Source organism: Melospiza georgiana, chromosome 2, assembly GCF_028018845.1.
Source record: "Melospiza georgiana isolate bMelGeo1 chromosome 2, bMelGeo1.pri, whole genome shotgun sequence".
Taxonomy (NCBI): domain Eukaryota; kingdom Metazoa; phylum Chordata; class Aves; order Passeriformes; family Passerellidae; genus Melospiza; species Melospiza georgiana.
In genome coordinates this window covers 31,625,957-31,644,312 of record NC_080431.1, presented here as the reverse complement: position 1 = coordinate 31,644,312, position 18,356 = coordinate 31,625,957, and the positions used below count along the sequence as shown (strand labels likewise).

At 36.9% G+C, this 18,356-nt stretch overlaps 1 protein-coding gene across 10 annotated transcripts in view; it reads right to left on the bottom strand.

Moving 5' to 3' along the window:
* Positions 1-18,356, bottom strand: part of DOCK9 (dedicator of cytokinesis 9) — a 95,665-nt gene that overhangs the window by 68,030 nt on the left and 9,279 nt on the right. For 5 of the 10 annotated variants that reach the window (XM_058019044.1, XM_058019046.1, XM_058019048.1 and 2 more), the window contains exons 1-2: positions 15,344-15,567; positions 7,591-7,707 (exon numbers count right to left, since the gene is read on the bottom strand). In XM_058019044.1, coding sequence (XP_057875027.1) covers positions 7,591-7,707; positions 15,344-15,457 — 231 coding nt within the window. In that variant the 5' untranslated portion in view covers positions 15,458-15,567. Of the gene's footprint in view, positions 1-7,590; positions 7,708-15,343; positions 15,568-18,356 lie in introns of those variants that run through there. The other 5 variants (XM_058019051.1, XM_058019040.1, XM_058019041.1 and 2 more) reach the window with 1 other exon arrangement.

The following is an 18,356-nucleotide window of genomic DNA, read 5'->3' as shown; positions in this document are numbered from 1 at the left end:
TAATGAAAATTGCAATTAAAGGGGAGATGACACACTATGGCCACGCTCAGTTACACCACTACAATGAAGAAAAGCTCAGCAGAAAACATCCTATGAATATGATGTTTCAGAATAGCCAATTAGTGAGAATTTTCTTTCATTCAAGTGACATGTTCCTTCTTTCACAATAAGAGTAAGACTGGAATCAGTGAGGAATAGATGCCATAGGACAGTTTATTCCACTACATTGCCAACGTGCGGAAGAAAATATTAGAAAAAAATAATTCCACCGTGACAACATGACTCAAACATTCTGAAGACAAACATTAAGGTAGTGTTATTACTGCACATAAATACTTTCATTCAAGGAAGGTAAGAAAACCATACCAAAATAAAAGAATAATTGAACTGCAGATCTCAAGTGATAAAAAATGAGACTAGCACTGTTTAAATGCAGGTTTAGACAGAAGGTGTGGATCACTGAAGTAAATACATATTTCAGCCTATCAAGTCAGAACTTATTTCTATCCTATGTCAGAACTCAGAGAGGCACAGGAAGGCTGCCAGAGAGCAGGAAATATCTCTGTGACTATGAAATTCTGCTTCTCAGACCCGTGCTGAAGTAAGCCTTAGGATACTTTACATTTGTAAAGTGAAAAAGATGAAAACTTAACAAAATCTTCTGGATCACAAATGAAAATAACCACATAGCAATAGAAGTTGTTTTTGCACTATGTGGAAAGGAATCTCACAGCTTAGGCCATCAAAGGTGAGCAACAGAGTTTTACACAGCCAGGGCCTGGAAGGGGCTTGTGGTCCCTCACCTGTTAGTTACAGGACTCCACACATCCAGGAAGGATCAGATAAAAATGTGACAAGAAAAAGCTCCCCATGTTATATTGAAAAACAAAGGGTGCATAAGTACATTAGCTTAACTTATCTCTGTTGAGAGTCTGATCCATAAGGTGATTGATTATCTTGGTCATTACCAAAGGCTCACTCCATTAACTGGGGAGGGCATTTAAGTAAGAACATTCAATTACAGTAAAGATTGAAAAGGAAAAAAAATCCCATAGTCATGGTCAATTCATTCATCTAGTCTAGAGCACTAAAAGTGACAGTGCTGATTTCTTGGGCGGGAGAGGTGGGGAGATATTAAAAGCAAACACCACAAACCCCAAAATATTTCATGGGACCAATAAACCCGGCAAACTACAGTTAAAAGACAAAAAAAACCAAACTGCAAGAAGATACATATTTATATGCTAACAGCTTTTAAAAATGGAGTTTTCTTAATTCTAGAAACATCTTCAAATCATATTAAGTATTCATTTTCACAAGCTATGGAAATAAAAACTTCTATTAAGAATAGAAACTTCCTTAAGACCAGAATTTCTAGATACTATTCCAATGAAATAGTCTGATATTTTATGAGAAATTATTTATACTTTGTATAATGTATAAATATTACATGCAGTATTTATATATATTCTACAAGCATACAGTTATATTGTGCTTTCCTAAAAAAATATTATTTTAAGAAAAAACAGAGACTGAGGTGGTATCTTACCAGGCACTTTTCACGGGAAACTCATGAACTCGTCAATCAAATTAACACCGTAGCATAATTTGGTAAAATTGAAGTTGCTGAACATACTTTTAAAATGTCTGCTGCAGTTACGCTGCTAGACAACTTTCAATACAATATTAGGGGCTTTTTTTCTAGTTGTTCTCACATAATAAGATTTTTGTCTTAGTACTGTCTCGATATCAGTGACAAACCAGAAGCATCTGACTTGTCAATTTGTTCATATTAGTAATTGTCTTAATGCATTTGTCTCCTTCTCAGCACATCCATCAGCTGCAGTAGTGTGTCAAAGAGCCAGGAAATGCAATGAGTAAGGTACTCTGATTTAGAGCAAACTCCTAAAAATAATTACTTAAGCAGCACCACAATATTCTATAAGAAAGCATGCACATAAATACACATTATATTCCAAAATAAAAATTAGAGAAGGAAGGATTGTTTTCTCAACAAACTCTCTTCACAACTACATTGGCTGAACTGTTCTGTAGAAATGAAACTTTTCAGCTCTCTAGGTATGAGTGATCATTTGATTTACGGTAGCCTCAGGAACCATAAAGTGTTTGTCTCATGCTCTCAAAGAAAATTTAAAAACCCTTTCAATTAGTCAGCTGTCAAAACTAAGGAAGGCCACTTCTAACACGAGCCAGGACTCACACGCACTTACTGAGGCACACAGTGAACAGATTTTTAGTGACACAACTTCCTGACTGAGTCCCAGGGATTTAGGGTGTGTTGAGGTCTCAGAACAGAGAACAGCAGCAAGAACATTTTCCCAAGTCAACCAAGGAGTCCTCACTACCCAAAACTTGATGGAATGTAGATAGTGAACGTGTCCACAAGGAGAGCAGACTGCAATGAATGCTCTTTCTGCCCCAAGGTTGTGTTTGCCAGTGAGACTTACCACAGAAGCTCATGCTCCAGATGCAGAGACAGAAACTGTTTTAAAAGACTCAATGGAAAAGATGGCAAGCTGTGAGATCCTGGCCTTAAAATAACCATGTGTCAGAAGTGACTTCACCTTTGCATGGGAAGTGTCAGATCCTTTGTATGGGAGGTGTCAGAACCTGTATTATAAAGTAATTTCCAAACTAAATTGATTTAGAACAGTTGGCTAAAGTCTTAAGGAAAAACACCAAAGAGATTTGAATAGGAAAAAGTAATAGAGAAATTACTTGGAACATTTCAAAATTAGTTATTTGAGGAGTTTAATTTGTGCTCTCTAAAATAAGGACATTAGTTGGATTTTTTTTTTGCTTTTCCTCTACTGAAGATGTGCCTTCTCATAGAATGACCTGGATTTAGTTTTACTTCTGCAAAGTTGGCACAAGATCTATTTTCAGAAGTACTTAACTTGCATTAAATTAAAGCTGAGAGCTTTAAGTGAAAGTGTGTAAAATCCAAATGGCTCAAACCCAGAAATAACAAAGGTGAAATGATGTCTAAGCTAAAGCACCAAGCTGCCTTCAAAATAACACTGTCATAACTCTGCAAAGACAAATTTAATATGGGTAGGAATGCACTCACATTTTATTTGCTACAAGCAAATTTAGCCTGAATTTGCATCATTTGACAGGACGAAGGGGAATGGATTCAAACTGAAAGAAAGCAGTTCAGATGAGATATTAGGATAAAGTTCTTTACTGTGAGGGTGATGAGGTACTGGAACAGGCTGCCCAGAGAAGCTGTGGATGCTCCATCCCTGGAGATGTTCAAGGCCAGGTTGGACAAGGGTCTGAGCAATCTGATCTAATGGAAGGTGTTCTTGCCCATGCCAGGGAGTTAGAACCAGATGATCTTTAAGGTTGCTTCCCACCCAAATCCATCTATGGTTTTATGATTTCCTTTAAAAATTGAGGTAGTATGCAAAACTTATGTATTTTGAAAGGAAAAAAAGCACAGTATTTAGATAAAGGGTGACTTATTGCCAAGTACACACTAGTACTGTTTGGGTTAAGGTTTCTTTACTCACTGTGCAATTAAGATAAACATCCCCAATTTTGCAGTCATTGAGCATACGACTTCAACGTGACCACCACCATGGAGGTGGCCTGTTTTAAACTGATGCTATTTTGTTATGAAGCCATTTCATTATTGAGCAAATTACTGAAAGTCAGGTGAGAAATTCACAGGCAGCCATGAAGAGGCACAAGCTTGGACACAAGAGTATCCAATGGATAATTTACTGTTACAAAGGAGATGGCTGCTCCCACTAAGAGGATAGAAGAGGGATAGCCTTGAAAATCTGGCAGCATTGTTGTGACTGGGAGAAGCGAGAACATTAATAGAGATGTTCCAACAAGTGGCAGAAAAGTGGTCCTACCATCATAACTAACAAACACATTGTATAGGCAACAAAATGAAAAGGAGGATAAAAATGCTGCTAAAAATAAACAGACTGCAAAGCATGAACAAAATTTAGACACCTCACTTACTAAGAATGAAAGCAAATTCAGGGATGCCAACAGCAAAACATGTCTCCAAACACAACATGTCTGCCCCTATAAATTTGTTGAGAACAAGGTAGGGAGTAACCTGATAAGTGAATTCAGTGCAGAAAACTCAGAGCTTGAGCTTGTGAAAAGCAGCTGAAACAATCTTCAAGGGGTAAATTTAAAAAGACGCAATATATGGAGATGAAGTTGCTGATTAAGAGCTCTTCTGGTAACTACAAAAAAGCAAATCTTTCTATTATTTAGATATAATAGCATGAAGGAAAAAAAAGCTTGAAAGAAAAAACATTACAAGCCAAATTTTGGATTTGAAGCTCTGCACAAAGCAGAACAGAAATCATGTTCTTATGAAAAGTAAATGAACTGCTATCAAACATATATAAAAAGAGAGAAAACAGGTTTCATAACCTCAGCTAACCACATTTGGGACAGCAGCAAATGCAGTTAAGTGGAAATCTGGACAGATTCCTGTAACTAGATAGCTGGCTGAGGAACAATCCTTCAAACTTTACCAGTTTTCCAAGACTGGAGCATTTTCTGAGCATTTTGAGCATCCATGCTCAAATGTTTCTTTGGTAGTGATTTGAGCTTAGAGCTGCTTCTGACAACATGTTCAGAGAACAGTCGTACCTGACAGAAAAAGAGCTATTTTCCCCTTTTGTGTTGTTTTTTCCCCCCCTTCTCTCACTAGACAATTTTAATCTGAGGAAGAGAAAAACAGAGGAAGAGAGGAAAGCTATATATGATCCCAAAAAAGCCAGTTGCTGTGCTTTTTCACTTCTGATATGGACTAAAACTTAATATGGGTGCTCCTTTAATACAAGCTTCTCACCCCTAATAAATTAACTTTCAGTTATCTAACTGCATTACCTGAAAAAATCCAAATCAAGCACAAATATTTCTTTCCTATTTCTCCCTAAATAATTTAAACTTTAACATAAATTCAATGGTGGTATCATCAATGGTGCTGTTTTGAAAACATGCATCTTCTTCTGTAATCTTCCAAGAATTCTGAAAGTCATATCTAGTACTGCAAGATTTGTATTTCCCATGCCATTTAAGTGCTAGTTTTAGGGCCATGCTGAAAAAAATAGCCTCACTTTTAATGTTATTATAAATTAACCCTGCTGAGCTTCCTTTCCAGGCAAGGGTTTTTACATTGTAATCAATTTAACCTAAGTGTGAGGAAGAACTTTGCAAGATAAAAACTGAATGCTCTGAAAGGAAATAGCTTGAACAGGTTTCTAGACAATGGTAGGCATTTCCACCTATAAACAGTGCTAAGTGTGTTTACAGATAGTTCTAAATGCTCTAGTTCACTATTTAAAATCTTTCTTGAAGGGGATGAAGCCAGTATCAAACATTTGAGCCATGGCTTACCCAAGAGCTGCTCATACACTGAGTGACAGCCACAAGTTAAGATAGAGGAATTAAAAAATACATGTGAAGCTGAATGGTAAATACAGAAAATATGCCTTAATTTTTTTTTAATTATTCAAATGATACTGGTGACTGTGTAATGACTAGTGATTTCAAACCTGTAAATATGGCTATGGAAAACTGAACAGGGTTAAAAGGTTTAGCTTTCAAATAAAAATAATAAGCACTTAAGAGTTTTCTGTTCTCTGACTTGGAAATATTTGCTTAATATATTGAATGACAGATTTAAATGTTTTGTGTTGTTGAAAACAAGCTAGATAGATCAAAGTAGTGCAGAAGAGTCATGTGTACAACAAAAATATTTGGAGTTAGTTTGTGCCAGCAAGTCTTTGAAAGAAATAAAAGTTTGATAATACAGTTTGATAGCACAAACCTGTCTTCATGTAAATCACATATAAAATGAGACTGCCAAAACTGGGGAAACCCAGAAAATTTATTCAGATATTATACTCATGAGGGATAAACAAACAGGAAAACTGACTATATTCCAAAACTGTGACTACTTGAAGGAAATCTTCTGATGTAACACACACTTTAATGCCTGCCTTGATGAAAATCTGACCACAGAATCCAAACAAAAGCTATCATAATTTATGACAAAATTCAGTCTTTCCTTCTGAAGGATGAGACTGAGCTATGGACTAGCTTCATTCATACAGGCCTGAGGATAAGAATTGCAGGAGGTCAGTAGAAATAGCAGTTAAACACTTCAGCCATAGCCCCAGACTGCTCAGACAAAATGCCTGAGGATATTCTTGATGGCTTTGTTTCCTCTCCATTGATAATTCAGAGCTGCTCACTGGAATGACCCTGGTAAGTGAACCAGTCAATCAGATAAGGGCACACTTAGCAGAAGTAGCCTGGATTCCTTTTCATCTGTGATACTGAAGAGGCACACTGCAGAAGGGAATTTTGGTGGTGTAGCCTGCTCATGGTTTTCAGTCCCAGAGCCAACACCAGGTGTAGGGTATCATACTGAGAGATTCCATATTCAAAACTTGTCTCAGTACAACATCCTTTTCAAGAAGTTTTACTCTATAAACTTCCATGTGTGGCTGGGAACACATGAAGCCCAAACTCCTCTCTAAATAACTGTAGCTTCCCAAAACTCAAATTTTTTAGCTGAGAGTGGGAAGACTACAAGTAGAGTTATTCGTGTCAGAATCAAAGAAGTCCCCAGACTGTATTAAAAAGAGAGTCCAGCTGCATTCAGGTAAACTCTATTAGGCCAGAGAAAATTAATGACAAATTCAAGATGTAATTTATAGGATTTCAGATGTCCTTCTGTAGAAATATACCAACTCATCATCAACTTTCCCCACATTAAACAAACTTAGCTTCAACTACTTGGTTAAATAAAGTTAGTTTACAGATTGTTCAAATGTCTGTATACTTTTCAAATAGACATTTTGATTACAGGTATGGGCATGTGGACAAGAGACTTTCCTCACTATTTACTCCAACCCCAGTGTCTAAGATGCTTGGTAGTTATCCTAACAAGATCTTCAAGAAGATTTTTTAAGAAGTGTACTGAAATAAACTATATATTTCTATAAACATCATCATTAAAAAAAATATAACAAGATTATCCCAAAGCTTGGTTCAGTCTGGCTTAATCAAGTCAGAAACTCTGTTATGTAAGGGGTATTTTACTAGAGCACAGTTTAGGCTGGGATGATGCAGCTAAGAGTAGCAGACTGCATTTGAAGAGGTTCATGTCTTTCACTATTAAGAATGGGAGGAAAAAATCAGTTTAAGAATTAAAGAAAGCTGATTTTTTGTTTAACCAGCCATCACATCATTTCCTACATTGGAAAGGGAAGGGGAATATCTACAAGTGACTGATCATTTACTTCAAAAGGCAGCAAAATTGTTGAGTTGCAGTAAGTAGATCTTATGGTCAGATAAGGAAATTGTGTTATTTCTTCTGTACCCAAAAGAGTTAATCAAGCAGGGTAATGGGACCCACAGCAAAGATTTTCTGCAGATTTTTGGAGCTAAAGAGAGTTAAGAAAAAAAGAAATAGGAAGTTATCACCTCATGGCTCCTACTACTAAAAACCTGTGGTAAAAAATGAAACCAACCCCAAACAAACAAAAAACCCCACAACAAAACCAGGGTGGATTAAATTACCTGGAAGTCATCATAAGGGAACAGTAGCATCTCACGTAGAGGATCATTCAAAATCTGTGTTTTCCTCTGAACAATGACATTTTCATAGTCTATCGGTTCTATAAGTTTTGGCTTTGCCTACAGGAAAAAAGAAAAAATCAAAATAAATTCAGGTATATTGAGGGAAAATTACAATTATTGACTTATTCTAGAAGTTACTCTTTAAAAGCTTGGCAGGATTATATTGCATATACATCAAAAACATACAGTATTCAAAATGCAGACTTTGTCATGTTACACCATATGGGGAAGTGCAAGTGACAATTAGAGACAAGCATGCTGATTGCCTCAGAACTATTTCACAAAATCCAGTAAACCAGAGCTTATTAACATAATCACATATGTATTCTCACTGCAAAAAAAAATTATAAAAAAATTACTAGTCTCTTATGTTGATTGTTGCCTTTGCTTGATACAACCCAGAAAGCTCTGATTTGGGTTTAAGAGGAATGAAAACAACCTTGGCTCAAAGACTGAGCTGTATTTTAATTCAGCAGTAACCTGCAGCAGGGGCAGGCTAATTGACATTCCTCCTTCTTTCTATTTTTTTTTCAAAATTCCCATAGGCCATCTACTTCCCTCCTAATTGCACATGTAGCTTTCCTCAGTAAGTGTGCATTGATTCCACATTAAAACCTCTTTCCACAAATGAGGCATTACAGCTGCCCCTGCACAATCAGACAGAGAAAAACCTTCACCCTGCCAAGCATTCTGTTAAGTGGTCAGATGGCAAAGCAGGTTTAGACAGAGCTCTGAACAAGGCAGCTCTGCCTTGGAGTGTGCAAACTAATGCAAAAATGGGGTTGTAATCCAGCTTGAACTAAAATTCAGCATCACAGTAACTGACAGAAAATTACATTTTTTTTTCAAGCAACAACTACAAGAGACTTTACAAATTATACTTTCTCAAGATCAGTGGTACTAATTTATAGGCAAGGTAAATTAAAGATAATTGTAGCAGAAAGACCAGCTTCTGTCATCATTATAGGTAAAATGACAAGATAAACTTTACATATTGTTTAATATAACTCATGACAATAACCTTCCAAATTCTAATTGTCCTACACAGAACAAATATCTTTATCAGTAACTGCTGTTAATCACTAGTATATTAATAATATTCCTGAGAAACCCTACAGGTGTTTTCTCATCCAAAAGCAAATCAAATAAATTTGTTTGTCAAGGAATTAGGAAAGCTTTGGTCAGAGAAAGTTACCAAAGTTTTCAGGGTTAGTTCACAGGCTATTTAAAAGCTATTTGAGATTCCCCCATATGTACCACACAGTAGTTTTATTGGCAAGAAAAATGTGGAAGCATAACAAAGCATAACAGCTGAAGAGGCAAAAAAAAGCAAAGTCTCGAAAAATCTACCAAAAAATATGAACAAAATATGGCTTTGTTAAGAAAAACAGCTACCATTTACAATCACACAGGAAGCATTTACTAGAAGTTCATTCGCTATATAACAACACACTCAGCACAGACCAATACTTCCAAGAGACATGATTATTATGCTGTGTTTGACATCTTTCTGCTCAGATGAGATGGAGAAAGGCTGCTCAGTTCACTCCATATTGCACTCTGACACCTTTGGAGAGCTTCTCACCTGAACCCCAGCTCCTGCCTCATCTTCTCCTGTCATTCATGAACATGAGTTATCACAAAGCCAAGAACTAATGTCAGTGTCCATCAGAAAAGGCTTAAGTTTATGTTCATGCACCCTTCTGCAGCTTAAATGGTTGGACAGTTTAGCTCAGAAAAGCATAATGCACACACAACCTAAGAAAATATTATGTTTCCTCTAATGTACTAATTTACACAAAATATTTTGGTTGCAAGTTTGCATTTGAGTGCTCAGACTGCTGCAGTGAATCCCAAGCTAATGAAATGATGTGCTCCACACTTCCTTAACACCTTGTCCACCCAACTATTTGAAACATTTCCTACATACTACAGTTCCTACACACTGCAAAATTACCCCTTCACAAAATTTCAGATTGAGCACCCCCACTCCAACAGATTGTCATAACCAGCTCTGATTCCAAATAAACTGCAGTAACTTCACCTCTTCCAACTCTTCACTAAGGCAATAACTGTCCTTTACAAATTTTCTTCCTTAAACACAGAGAGATAACAGAATACAAAGAGCATTTCAAACTTTACTGGTCTATAAGTGAAGTACAAGGCAACACATCAGCCAGAAAACACAACACCCTTTGCTCACCTTTCTCTCACTTTCAGTGTAACAGGTCTCTCTCCACCTATCCAGGCAAGCAAGATGCCCACCTGCCAACCACTGATCTTGAGCTCCTATGGATTACATTCTTTCTTACATTAAAGCAAGGTTCAGAGACTACTACAGCAATGTGGCCCAGTCACTCCTTTTGGCCAAGTTTGCCCTTCCCATGTGACCACTCCTTCTCAAGAGTTTGTCATGAGAAATTACACACAACATGCTATGGTGACAGGTCGGTTTGAGAGTGGTGCAGGATGACTGACCTTTAGGAGAAGCAAAAATAAATACTGCAAATTAAACTGTGCAGAGAAGAACCATTTGATTTGTGGAGACAGTCTCTGCAGTGAGCTGAAAAGGCTTGGCTTCACAATTGCCTTAAAGCAATTAAAAGCAGGGCTGACACCAGAAGGACCCTTCCCCTCTCTCGTGGCACATTTCTGAGAAGTGGCCTTCTCACACAAAGACCAGCAACTGAGGCAGAGCTTTTGTGACAGCTTAGGAGGTGATCTGGCTGGGGAGAATTCCTTCCAACCAGGGGCCTTCCCGTCAGATTGTGTCTGAAATGCTGCTCAGATGCTGTGTGACCACTTGCGGCAATCTGGGGAGCTTTCCAAAGGAAAGAATAAACACGTGCTTGATCAATATTGTCAGAAAACTCACAAAGCAGGACCACTACTATCTGAACTAGCAAGTGGATAGATCACAGCCCCAATTCCACAGCCTGGTAGCAAGGGAAAGCTGTCATCTCAAATGGGTAATTGTAGGGGGATAGAATATAAGAAAACAAAGGTAGACTAGAAAGTAATCTTATCTCTTAAGGAGTTGCAGCTGAGCCAATTATTAAAGATTAGGAGCAGGCCTGACTTTAACAGGCCACAGCTGTAGCCAATAAGAAGAAGAGTGCTATAAAAGAGTGGGGTGGCTGGTTGAAAATGGACCTGGAGTCAGTTGACCATTGTGAGATGAAGGATGAGTCAGTGCTCTGAGGAGCTGCCTACAAGAAACACCAAGGAGATATAAAACTCTTGCAATATGGAACCTTTGCAATATAATGACAAGAGGTAATGGATTTTGACATGGTGCTGCCCATGTTCAGCACTCTCATCCACTTCTCCCTGGTGCTAAAGAGCTGTGTCCATCCTCCTGTTAATACTCTTGGGAAGGTGAGAGGTGAAGACTACAAGAAAGCTAGCTCTGGCTTCTCTCATTTTACCAGCAAAACCAGAGGAAAGGGATTACTTTTAAAGAACATGCAACTAAAATTATTTCATGGGCATGCAAACACACACACACACACACACTTGTCTAGCACAGCTAATTCAAAACCCAAAAATACAGCTTTCAAAATCATCCAATTAATTGCAAATGCCTCTCTTCGCCCTGTAGTCACAGAACTGGTTTACCACAACCATCAAATTCATGAAAAGAAATCTTTAAAGAATATAAGCTTTCCTTACATTTTGTTTGCATGCTGTAAATGCAAGATTAAAAAGAAAAATCCTCCCTCATGAGAAGTTTTTAAAAAATCTAAAGCTCACTGGAGCTGAGGTCTTAAATACAGACTTCTCCTATTTAATCAGTGAGGTATTTGATTTGCAGAAATATCATTTATGTAAAAATTAATGAGGAATTTGCTTCCTTGGGTTTCTCCTAAATGTTACTCATTTCTTTCTTAGTCATTTTTCAGATTCAAAAGGAAGAGGATGTTTTATCAGTTTGGACCAGATATGAAAAAAGAAAACAATAAACAACACACTGATACTGGCGTTTAGCCAGACATAAAACAGCACAAGGAAGCAGATTCTCTCTCAGGCTCTTCTACACTTAAAAAAAAATCTGGTCTATTACTTCATGTAATATAAAAGAAAATATGGTGGGTAGTTACACGATTGTTAAATACGATTTATGGACCAGCAGACACAGATAAAACTCAGCCCAGTTAAAACGGCAACATCAAATTTATAGGCACTAAAAGTCAGTCTTTACAATAAGGCTTAACTTTTCCTATTAATCTGCAGCCAACAACATTTTTATTTCTGTAATCTAGGAAAATGCTAAGAGCATAGGTGTTCATAGCTGGTCCTGAGCCAGCCAATGCTCTATTTCTGAAAGATAACAGAGCAAATTTTCTGCCATAACATTTTGGGGATTGTCTGAGTATTATAAGCATGGAAACTTATCAGAAATAGGAAATACTTCAAAACAGAAGTATGACACCCACACAGCAAGCATTTTAATCTGTCAGAATACAGTATATATATTTGGACAAACAGTATCAAAATTCATCAGATAAAATAATTTTTAAGCTAAGAGTTCAGTGATTACCTACATTACACATTACAGAAAAAAACCCACAGGACATGTTTTCCTTGCATGCTTAAATTGAGACAATTGTTATTGTCCAATTCTCTTCTCAGAAAACAAAAGATGGTAAGGCTAAACACACTGAATATTGTTAGCCTCCTGCTACAAAACATAATTTACCTTATAAAAACCTGCTTGGCTTATACACCTGCAAATTAACAAGTTCCCATAAGGAGTAAAATGGAGCTGCAGGCACTAGCAGGAAGCAGCATATAAATAGATGAATAGGTGTTATGTATTTCTTAATAGTGGCCTGAGGAAAGCCACTGTGGACATGCAGTAAGATTATTTAATACTAAACATGGGTAACAGCTCCATGTATCTTACTGTCCCATAATAAACAGAAAATAAATTGCCCAGGTTGAGGTTTTAAAAATTAATTCCAGAATTTATTTGTATCCCAGAGCTTACTTTTAACTATTAAATTTTATTCTGCCAGCAAGTTTCCAAGCAGAAAGATGACCTCCAAAAGATCCAACTTCCCAGAAACATTATCTGTTTTGATAAGCAGTTACTACTTGTGACTATCAAAATGCAGCTGGACAGCAGGAACACTCATCCAGTAACTTCTACAAGAGCTAGCACAACAGCAGCTCATCCCAAGCAGGGTTTTGAGGCACCACCTGGAAAATCTAAATGTTTTTTCCATGGGCTCTTCTCGCTTGTTAACCTCAAGGGCAAAGTTATGACACAATGTAATTCAAATCACAGGAACACAAAGGAGCACACACATACTGACACACTGGCACTGAAAGCAGCAGATGACTCTGTCTGTGAACCCACCCACCTAATCAGGAAAAGTTAATTCTGGCACAGCACTCAATCAAATAACATTGTTTCAATAAAACATGTGAGTCTTACAGTTATAGATACCCAGCTCCCTCAGTACTCCAACAGACTCTCAGTGAACTACAGTTGAAAAAAATTAAATTAATATGACATAAATTGAAAAAAAACCTGTTGCTTTCTGATAGCTGATCCTATCCCATCTTTATAAAGAATACTTAAATTGAGTGCTAGGCAAATCACATCATATTTGCACAAAAGAAATACATCCACACTTGAAAAAATATTTTAGGCAATAGTAAATGAGAAGTATTACTAGAGTAAACCAGAAGCCTACTGTTTCATATGCTTTTGAGGATTGCTATCTAATGTAATTCCCAGGTTTTTTTCTAATATAATTCCCAGGTTTTTAACCCAGGAAACAAGTTCTGCTGTTTAGAATTTGTTACAGCAACTAGCAACTTTGTCAGTCTCAGTTATTTCCCCACTGCACCCTGCATCAATGACAAGGTACCTACCTTCACTGTGCCAGTAAAAATTTACTGTAACAATTTACTGCAACATCACAGCCCAATGAAATAAAAATGGACGCAAATGTCAATGTCAAATGAAACATATCACCTTACTTTTTGCTTTGAGCCTGGCAACACACTTGCTGCAGGTTACTTGCACCACTTCTAACTTTGCCCAATAACTAGACAAAAGGGATCTATAATTATGTTATATATACATTTGTGTATATAGATGTAAACACATTAAGAACAAAATAGTAACTAAAATGACTGTGAAGAGATTTTTAATGTGACCTATCCAAAACCTAAATGTTCTTCCCTTTAAATATTGACCTTTGTGTTGAATGCATGCAGTTAATCCAAAAAATTAGAGAAAACACTGGAGATGTATTATTCCATGAACATTAAATAAAGTAGTATTTGAGGTATACTATTATAAAGAGGTACTTAATAAATGGCAATAAGTAAACACAGTATTGTGTTATACTTTTTCTTCCTTCTTAAATAAGTACATGTGCCTTGCTGATTGGCTGCAGTACTCCAAGTATCTGCAGGAACACTAATATCCTCTCTGAGTATTCATGGGGGAATAAAAACAATTCTAAATAAAGTTAAACATTCCAAAGGCAGGAAAGCACACAGAAGATTAGCTCATATTGTACTGATGAAAATCTGGACCAGAAATCAGAACACACCCATCCAAAAAAATCCCACAGTCTACTAACAACTCTCTGAATAGAACAAAACCCAAAAAAAAAAACAGTGACAAGGAAAAGAAAGTTTGTCTTACTAGCACACATGTAAGCTTTCAGTTATATACAGTAACAATTCCCCAAAAGTTACAGATGAGTATTACTAAATACAAATGGCCAAAATGTTTTAGTTCAATTCTTAAATACATAGCATGAAGCTCAAATAAGAGGGAGGGGAGACATTATAATTTGAGGATCACCCCACTAACTTCAACTGCAGTCAGACAAATAAAGAGAGGACCACCAGCAGCAGCAATTAAGAATGAAATAATACCAAATTAAGTTGAAATTTTAGTAAGAACTGTCAAAGTACTTCTTTCTACTGAAATACAAGTGCTAGTTTACCAATTCTCTTTTGAACAGAGTTGGCAGATTTGTTGCAGCTCACTTATTATGTTCTCTTGCTGTACTAATAAAGTCCCAACACAACTAAGTGTCTAGCAGTGTTTCAGATAAAATAGTTCTTATTTGATTATTTCCTCCATAGACAGAAAATGTTCCTTTTCCTTCACTGAAAGCTATTTTAGAACTTTAAATTCCTAAATAATTTGCATTGAAAGAATTGAAAAATAATTCCTTTAACAGATAGATAGATACTTTAACAGTAGTAGTCATTAATTATTTAGATAGTTCTTTGATCATTTAAGTAAAATTTAACTGTTACACACACAGTTCAGGAAGTTCAAAGATACATTAATTAGAAGATGTCCTGGGCAATTGAAAAACAGAGGTGCTAGAAAGAGTATTAAAGCATATGTAGTTTTCATGCTAGGTTCAAAGAGCTGTACAAATGTGCCAGACAGAAGAGACTGAAAAGCAGCTAGTCTGAAAGCCAAATTCCAAAGTCACACTCAAAGAGAACCAAATATCTGATAAACTTGAACAGTAAAAATCAATTAAAAAGGCAGACAACCCACAGAGAATCAAACCTAAATCCTAAATGCAAATTATTCACAAGTAAGAATGCTGGAACTTCTCAACTGCATCAGATTAAGAAGTTTTTCACTGACAGAAAGGACAGGAATTATTAAAGGGAAGAGACAGCTTGTTTAAAGAATTCTTACCAGCACAAGCACAGGACTCTCTCCTTGCACTTCGCAAGGACCTGCATCCTTGCCTTTCTGTGGAGATTCTACAGAAAGCTCTTTCTTAGGATTTCTGATTGTTCTTGCCTGCATTCTTTCATTGAAAATACAGACAGCAGCAAAACTGTATGTTTTTTGGCATCAAAGTAATCCACATGCCAGTGATTCAGCGAAAACAAAAGCTTTTTCCCTGGCACAAGCAGCACAAAGCACAAACTAGTCTAACTTCTCAGCTGCAGTTTGCTAAATCTGTTATGGTGGGAATGCATGACAGACAAAGGCCAGCCCCTAAACATGTTGTACTCCTCTGGGGAAGGAAAAAAAAAAAAAGGTGGATCCATTTTAACGCCTTAAGGTTATGAGCCAAACACAAAAGAGAATGTGCATATCTAAAATTACTATGTAAAACAGGCTGAGTATTTTACAGCATGTATAAAAATCAAGGCTTCAATAATTCAAAAATATTTTAAGTGTAAGAATTAGTCACTTATAGACAACTGTGTCTTTTTAGAAGCATGAAACCCTAACTATTGTGCTTTTTAAAATTTTTTGCAATAACGTCACTTACTCAGGTGCTATCAACAGTCCGCCACTAAGCAAGGACATTCTCCCTGAGCAGATACTCTACTCTTTTTTGGGGGTAGAGTGGGCATGACCTTTTTTATCTTAGTGCTAAATCTGTATTAAAAGTTTCACTTAACACCAAATTGCCTTCTCAGTAAAAACCTTATATACTCTACAAAGATATTAACTCAAAATAAAATTCAAAAAACTTAACTCTTCAACTACCAGTATCCCTCTGTCTCTTTCCTCTCTTCAGCCAGTTAGCTCACTCCTGTATTGCACATTATTTGTGCTCATTCCTCATTCCTCACAACCCTTCAACACTGTAGGTGTCCATGACAGATCAACATCCAAAAACACAGAGAAGACAATGCAAAAAAAATCTTCATTTTGAGAGAAGGCAGTTGGGAAGAAGACACTTGTGCAGCCATGAAGACCAGCCAGCCATCGCTCGCTGCCTTTGGCCAGTACCAAACGCTGCAGGGTGTCAGCCCTGCCTTGTAACAGCTTGCAGAAATGTCTCCTGGCCTCAGGACATCCAGGCTACAACAGTGCTCTGTGGCTGCTCTCTTCCTGCCAGTCTTTAATTACAACATAAACTCAATCTCAGAATTCACAGAATCACAAAGTTGGAAGAGACCTTCAAGATCATCCAGTCCAATCCAAACCCCAATACCTCAACTAAACCATGGCACCAAGTGCCACATCCAGTCCATTTTTGAACATATCCAGGGATGGTGATTCTACCACCTCCCCGGGCAGGTGACAAGTCATGCTTCAACTTTGCTTTTTTTAACCCAATCTATTCTCTTACCACAGCACTACTTATAGTCACTGTTCAGCACACAAATGCAGTGGCAAAATAAGAAGCAGCATTTTTATTGGAATAGTTTCTGTGCAATTGCAAAGGAATTTTGTAAGCAACCTAGCTGACATTTTTGCAAACTTTTAAGGTTTGACTACTCCAACTTCCCCACACAGTAGTTTTAGCTAAATTCTCCTAGGGAAAAAAAAAGTGAATGTTGATGAGCAGTTTTCTCCAGGTTTCGAGAGGAATATTTTGGTTTTCCCTTTGTTTCTTTTCAACACTAATGAGTTGCAGCATCCAAGTTCACAAACCTCAGTAGCTGTATTTACCAAGCAAAAATACATCTGAGAGAAAATTCAACTCCCCAGAGAAACGCATCCTTATTTTAGACTCTGTCTACTAAGGAACCAGACAGCTGTGGAAACTAAGCCACCACCTTCATTCAGTTCTCAGTTCTCTTGGGACAGTTAGTTATCTCAATTCAATATAACTCACATCCTAAATTTAACTTGGCATAGACTTTTATCTATTCTCTAGTAGAAGAGAAAGACACCTTAAACTGCAGAAAGCAGATGAAGTTGTGGAGAAGCACAACTATCCTACTTTATTGCTAGTATTCTTAAGAAGGCACAACTTGAGGCACAGGTTTCTTATTCTTCAGACCTAACATAAGATGTTGATCTCCCTTCCTCTTCTTTCCACTCTCACACTTGTGTAACATATTCCTATTTCAGCCTGCACTCATGAAACTGAGTCTGAACAAGTCTGAAATTGTGTCCACAATGCAACTACATTTCTAAAGAGTGGACAGAAAGAAAAGATAACATTTATTTATTGCCCAGACAATAATGATTGATTATGTTTCTGACTTTTTCTCTAGGAAATACAAGTTCAATTCACGTACTTTTTAAGCTGCCTCTCTCATACTGAGAAACTAAACTCCAGAAAGCAGTACTTTATGAAGCTTCATTAAGAGTTAAGAAGGAAAGCAGCAGTTCAGTCAAATTTACAAAACAGATCTTCCTGTGTAAAGCAAGGTACACAATAGTTCAAGAACATTTAGTTACACTTTTTATTTTGCACCAGCCCCCTTTGTTTCCAGAGAACGGAAGCACAGAACAGCTTAGACTAAATTACACCATTACTTGAGGATGCAGCTGCCAAACAGGAATTTGTTTCATTGAGATGGTCTGCAATTATACTTAACTGCAACCAGAAATGCACAACCTTATTATGCAAAAGGCATTTGTGAACACTCATACTAATAAAGGCCTTAAAATTATATACATTGCAAGTAGTATTTCTGCTTAATTTAACAATGCATTCTTCTTCTAAATGGCAATGTTATTTTACCCTGGTCAGGTACTTCTCCTGAATGCATCTGGATTACTTTAATTCAGTATAAATGTGATTTTCTTTCCCTGCCATTCTCCCTACTCTTCTCCAAATGTGATGAGGGACAAGAAGAAAGCCAACAGGCTAACATTTTTATAACATCAGTTTAAAGATATAGAAGCTATTTTTCTTTATGAATGACTCATGTAATTTCTAGCTTGCATTTCACTCACAGATACACCAGTAGAAGAGGTTCTTTCATGTAACAAAAACAGAAGTGTGAGG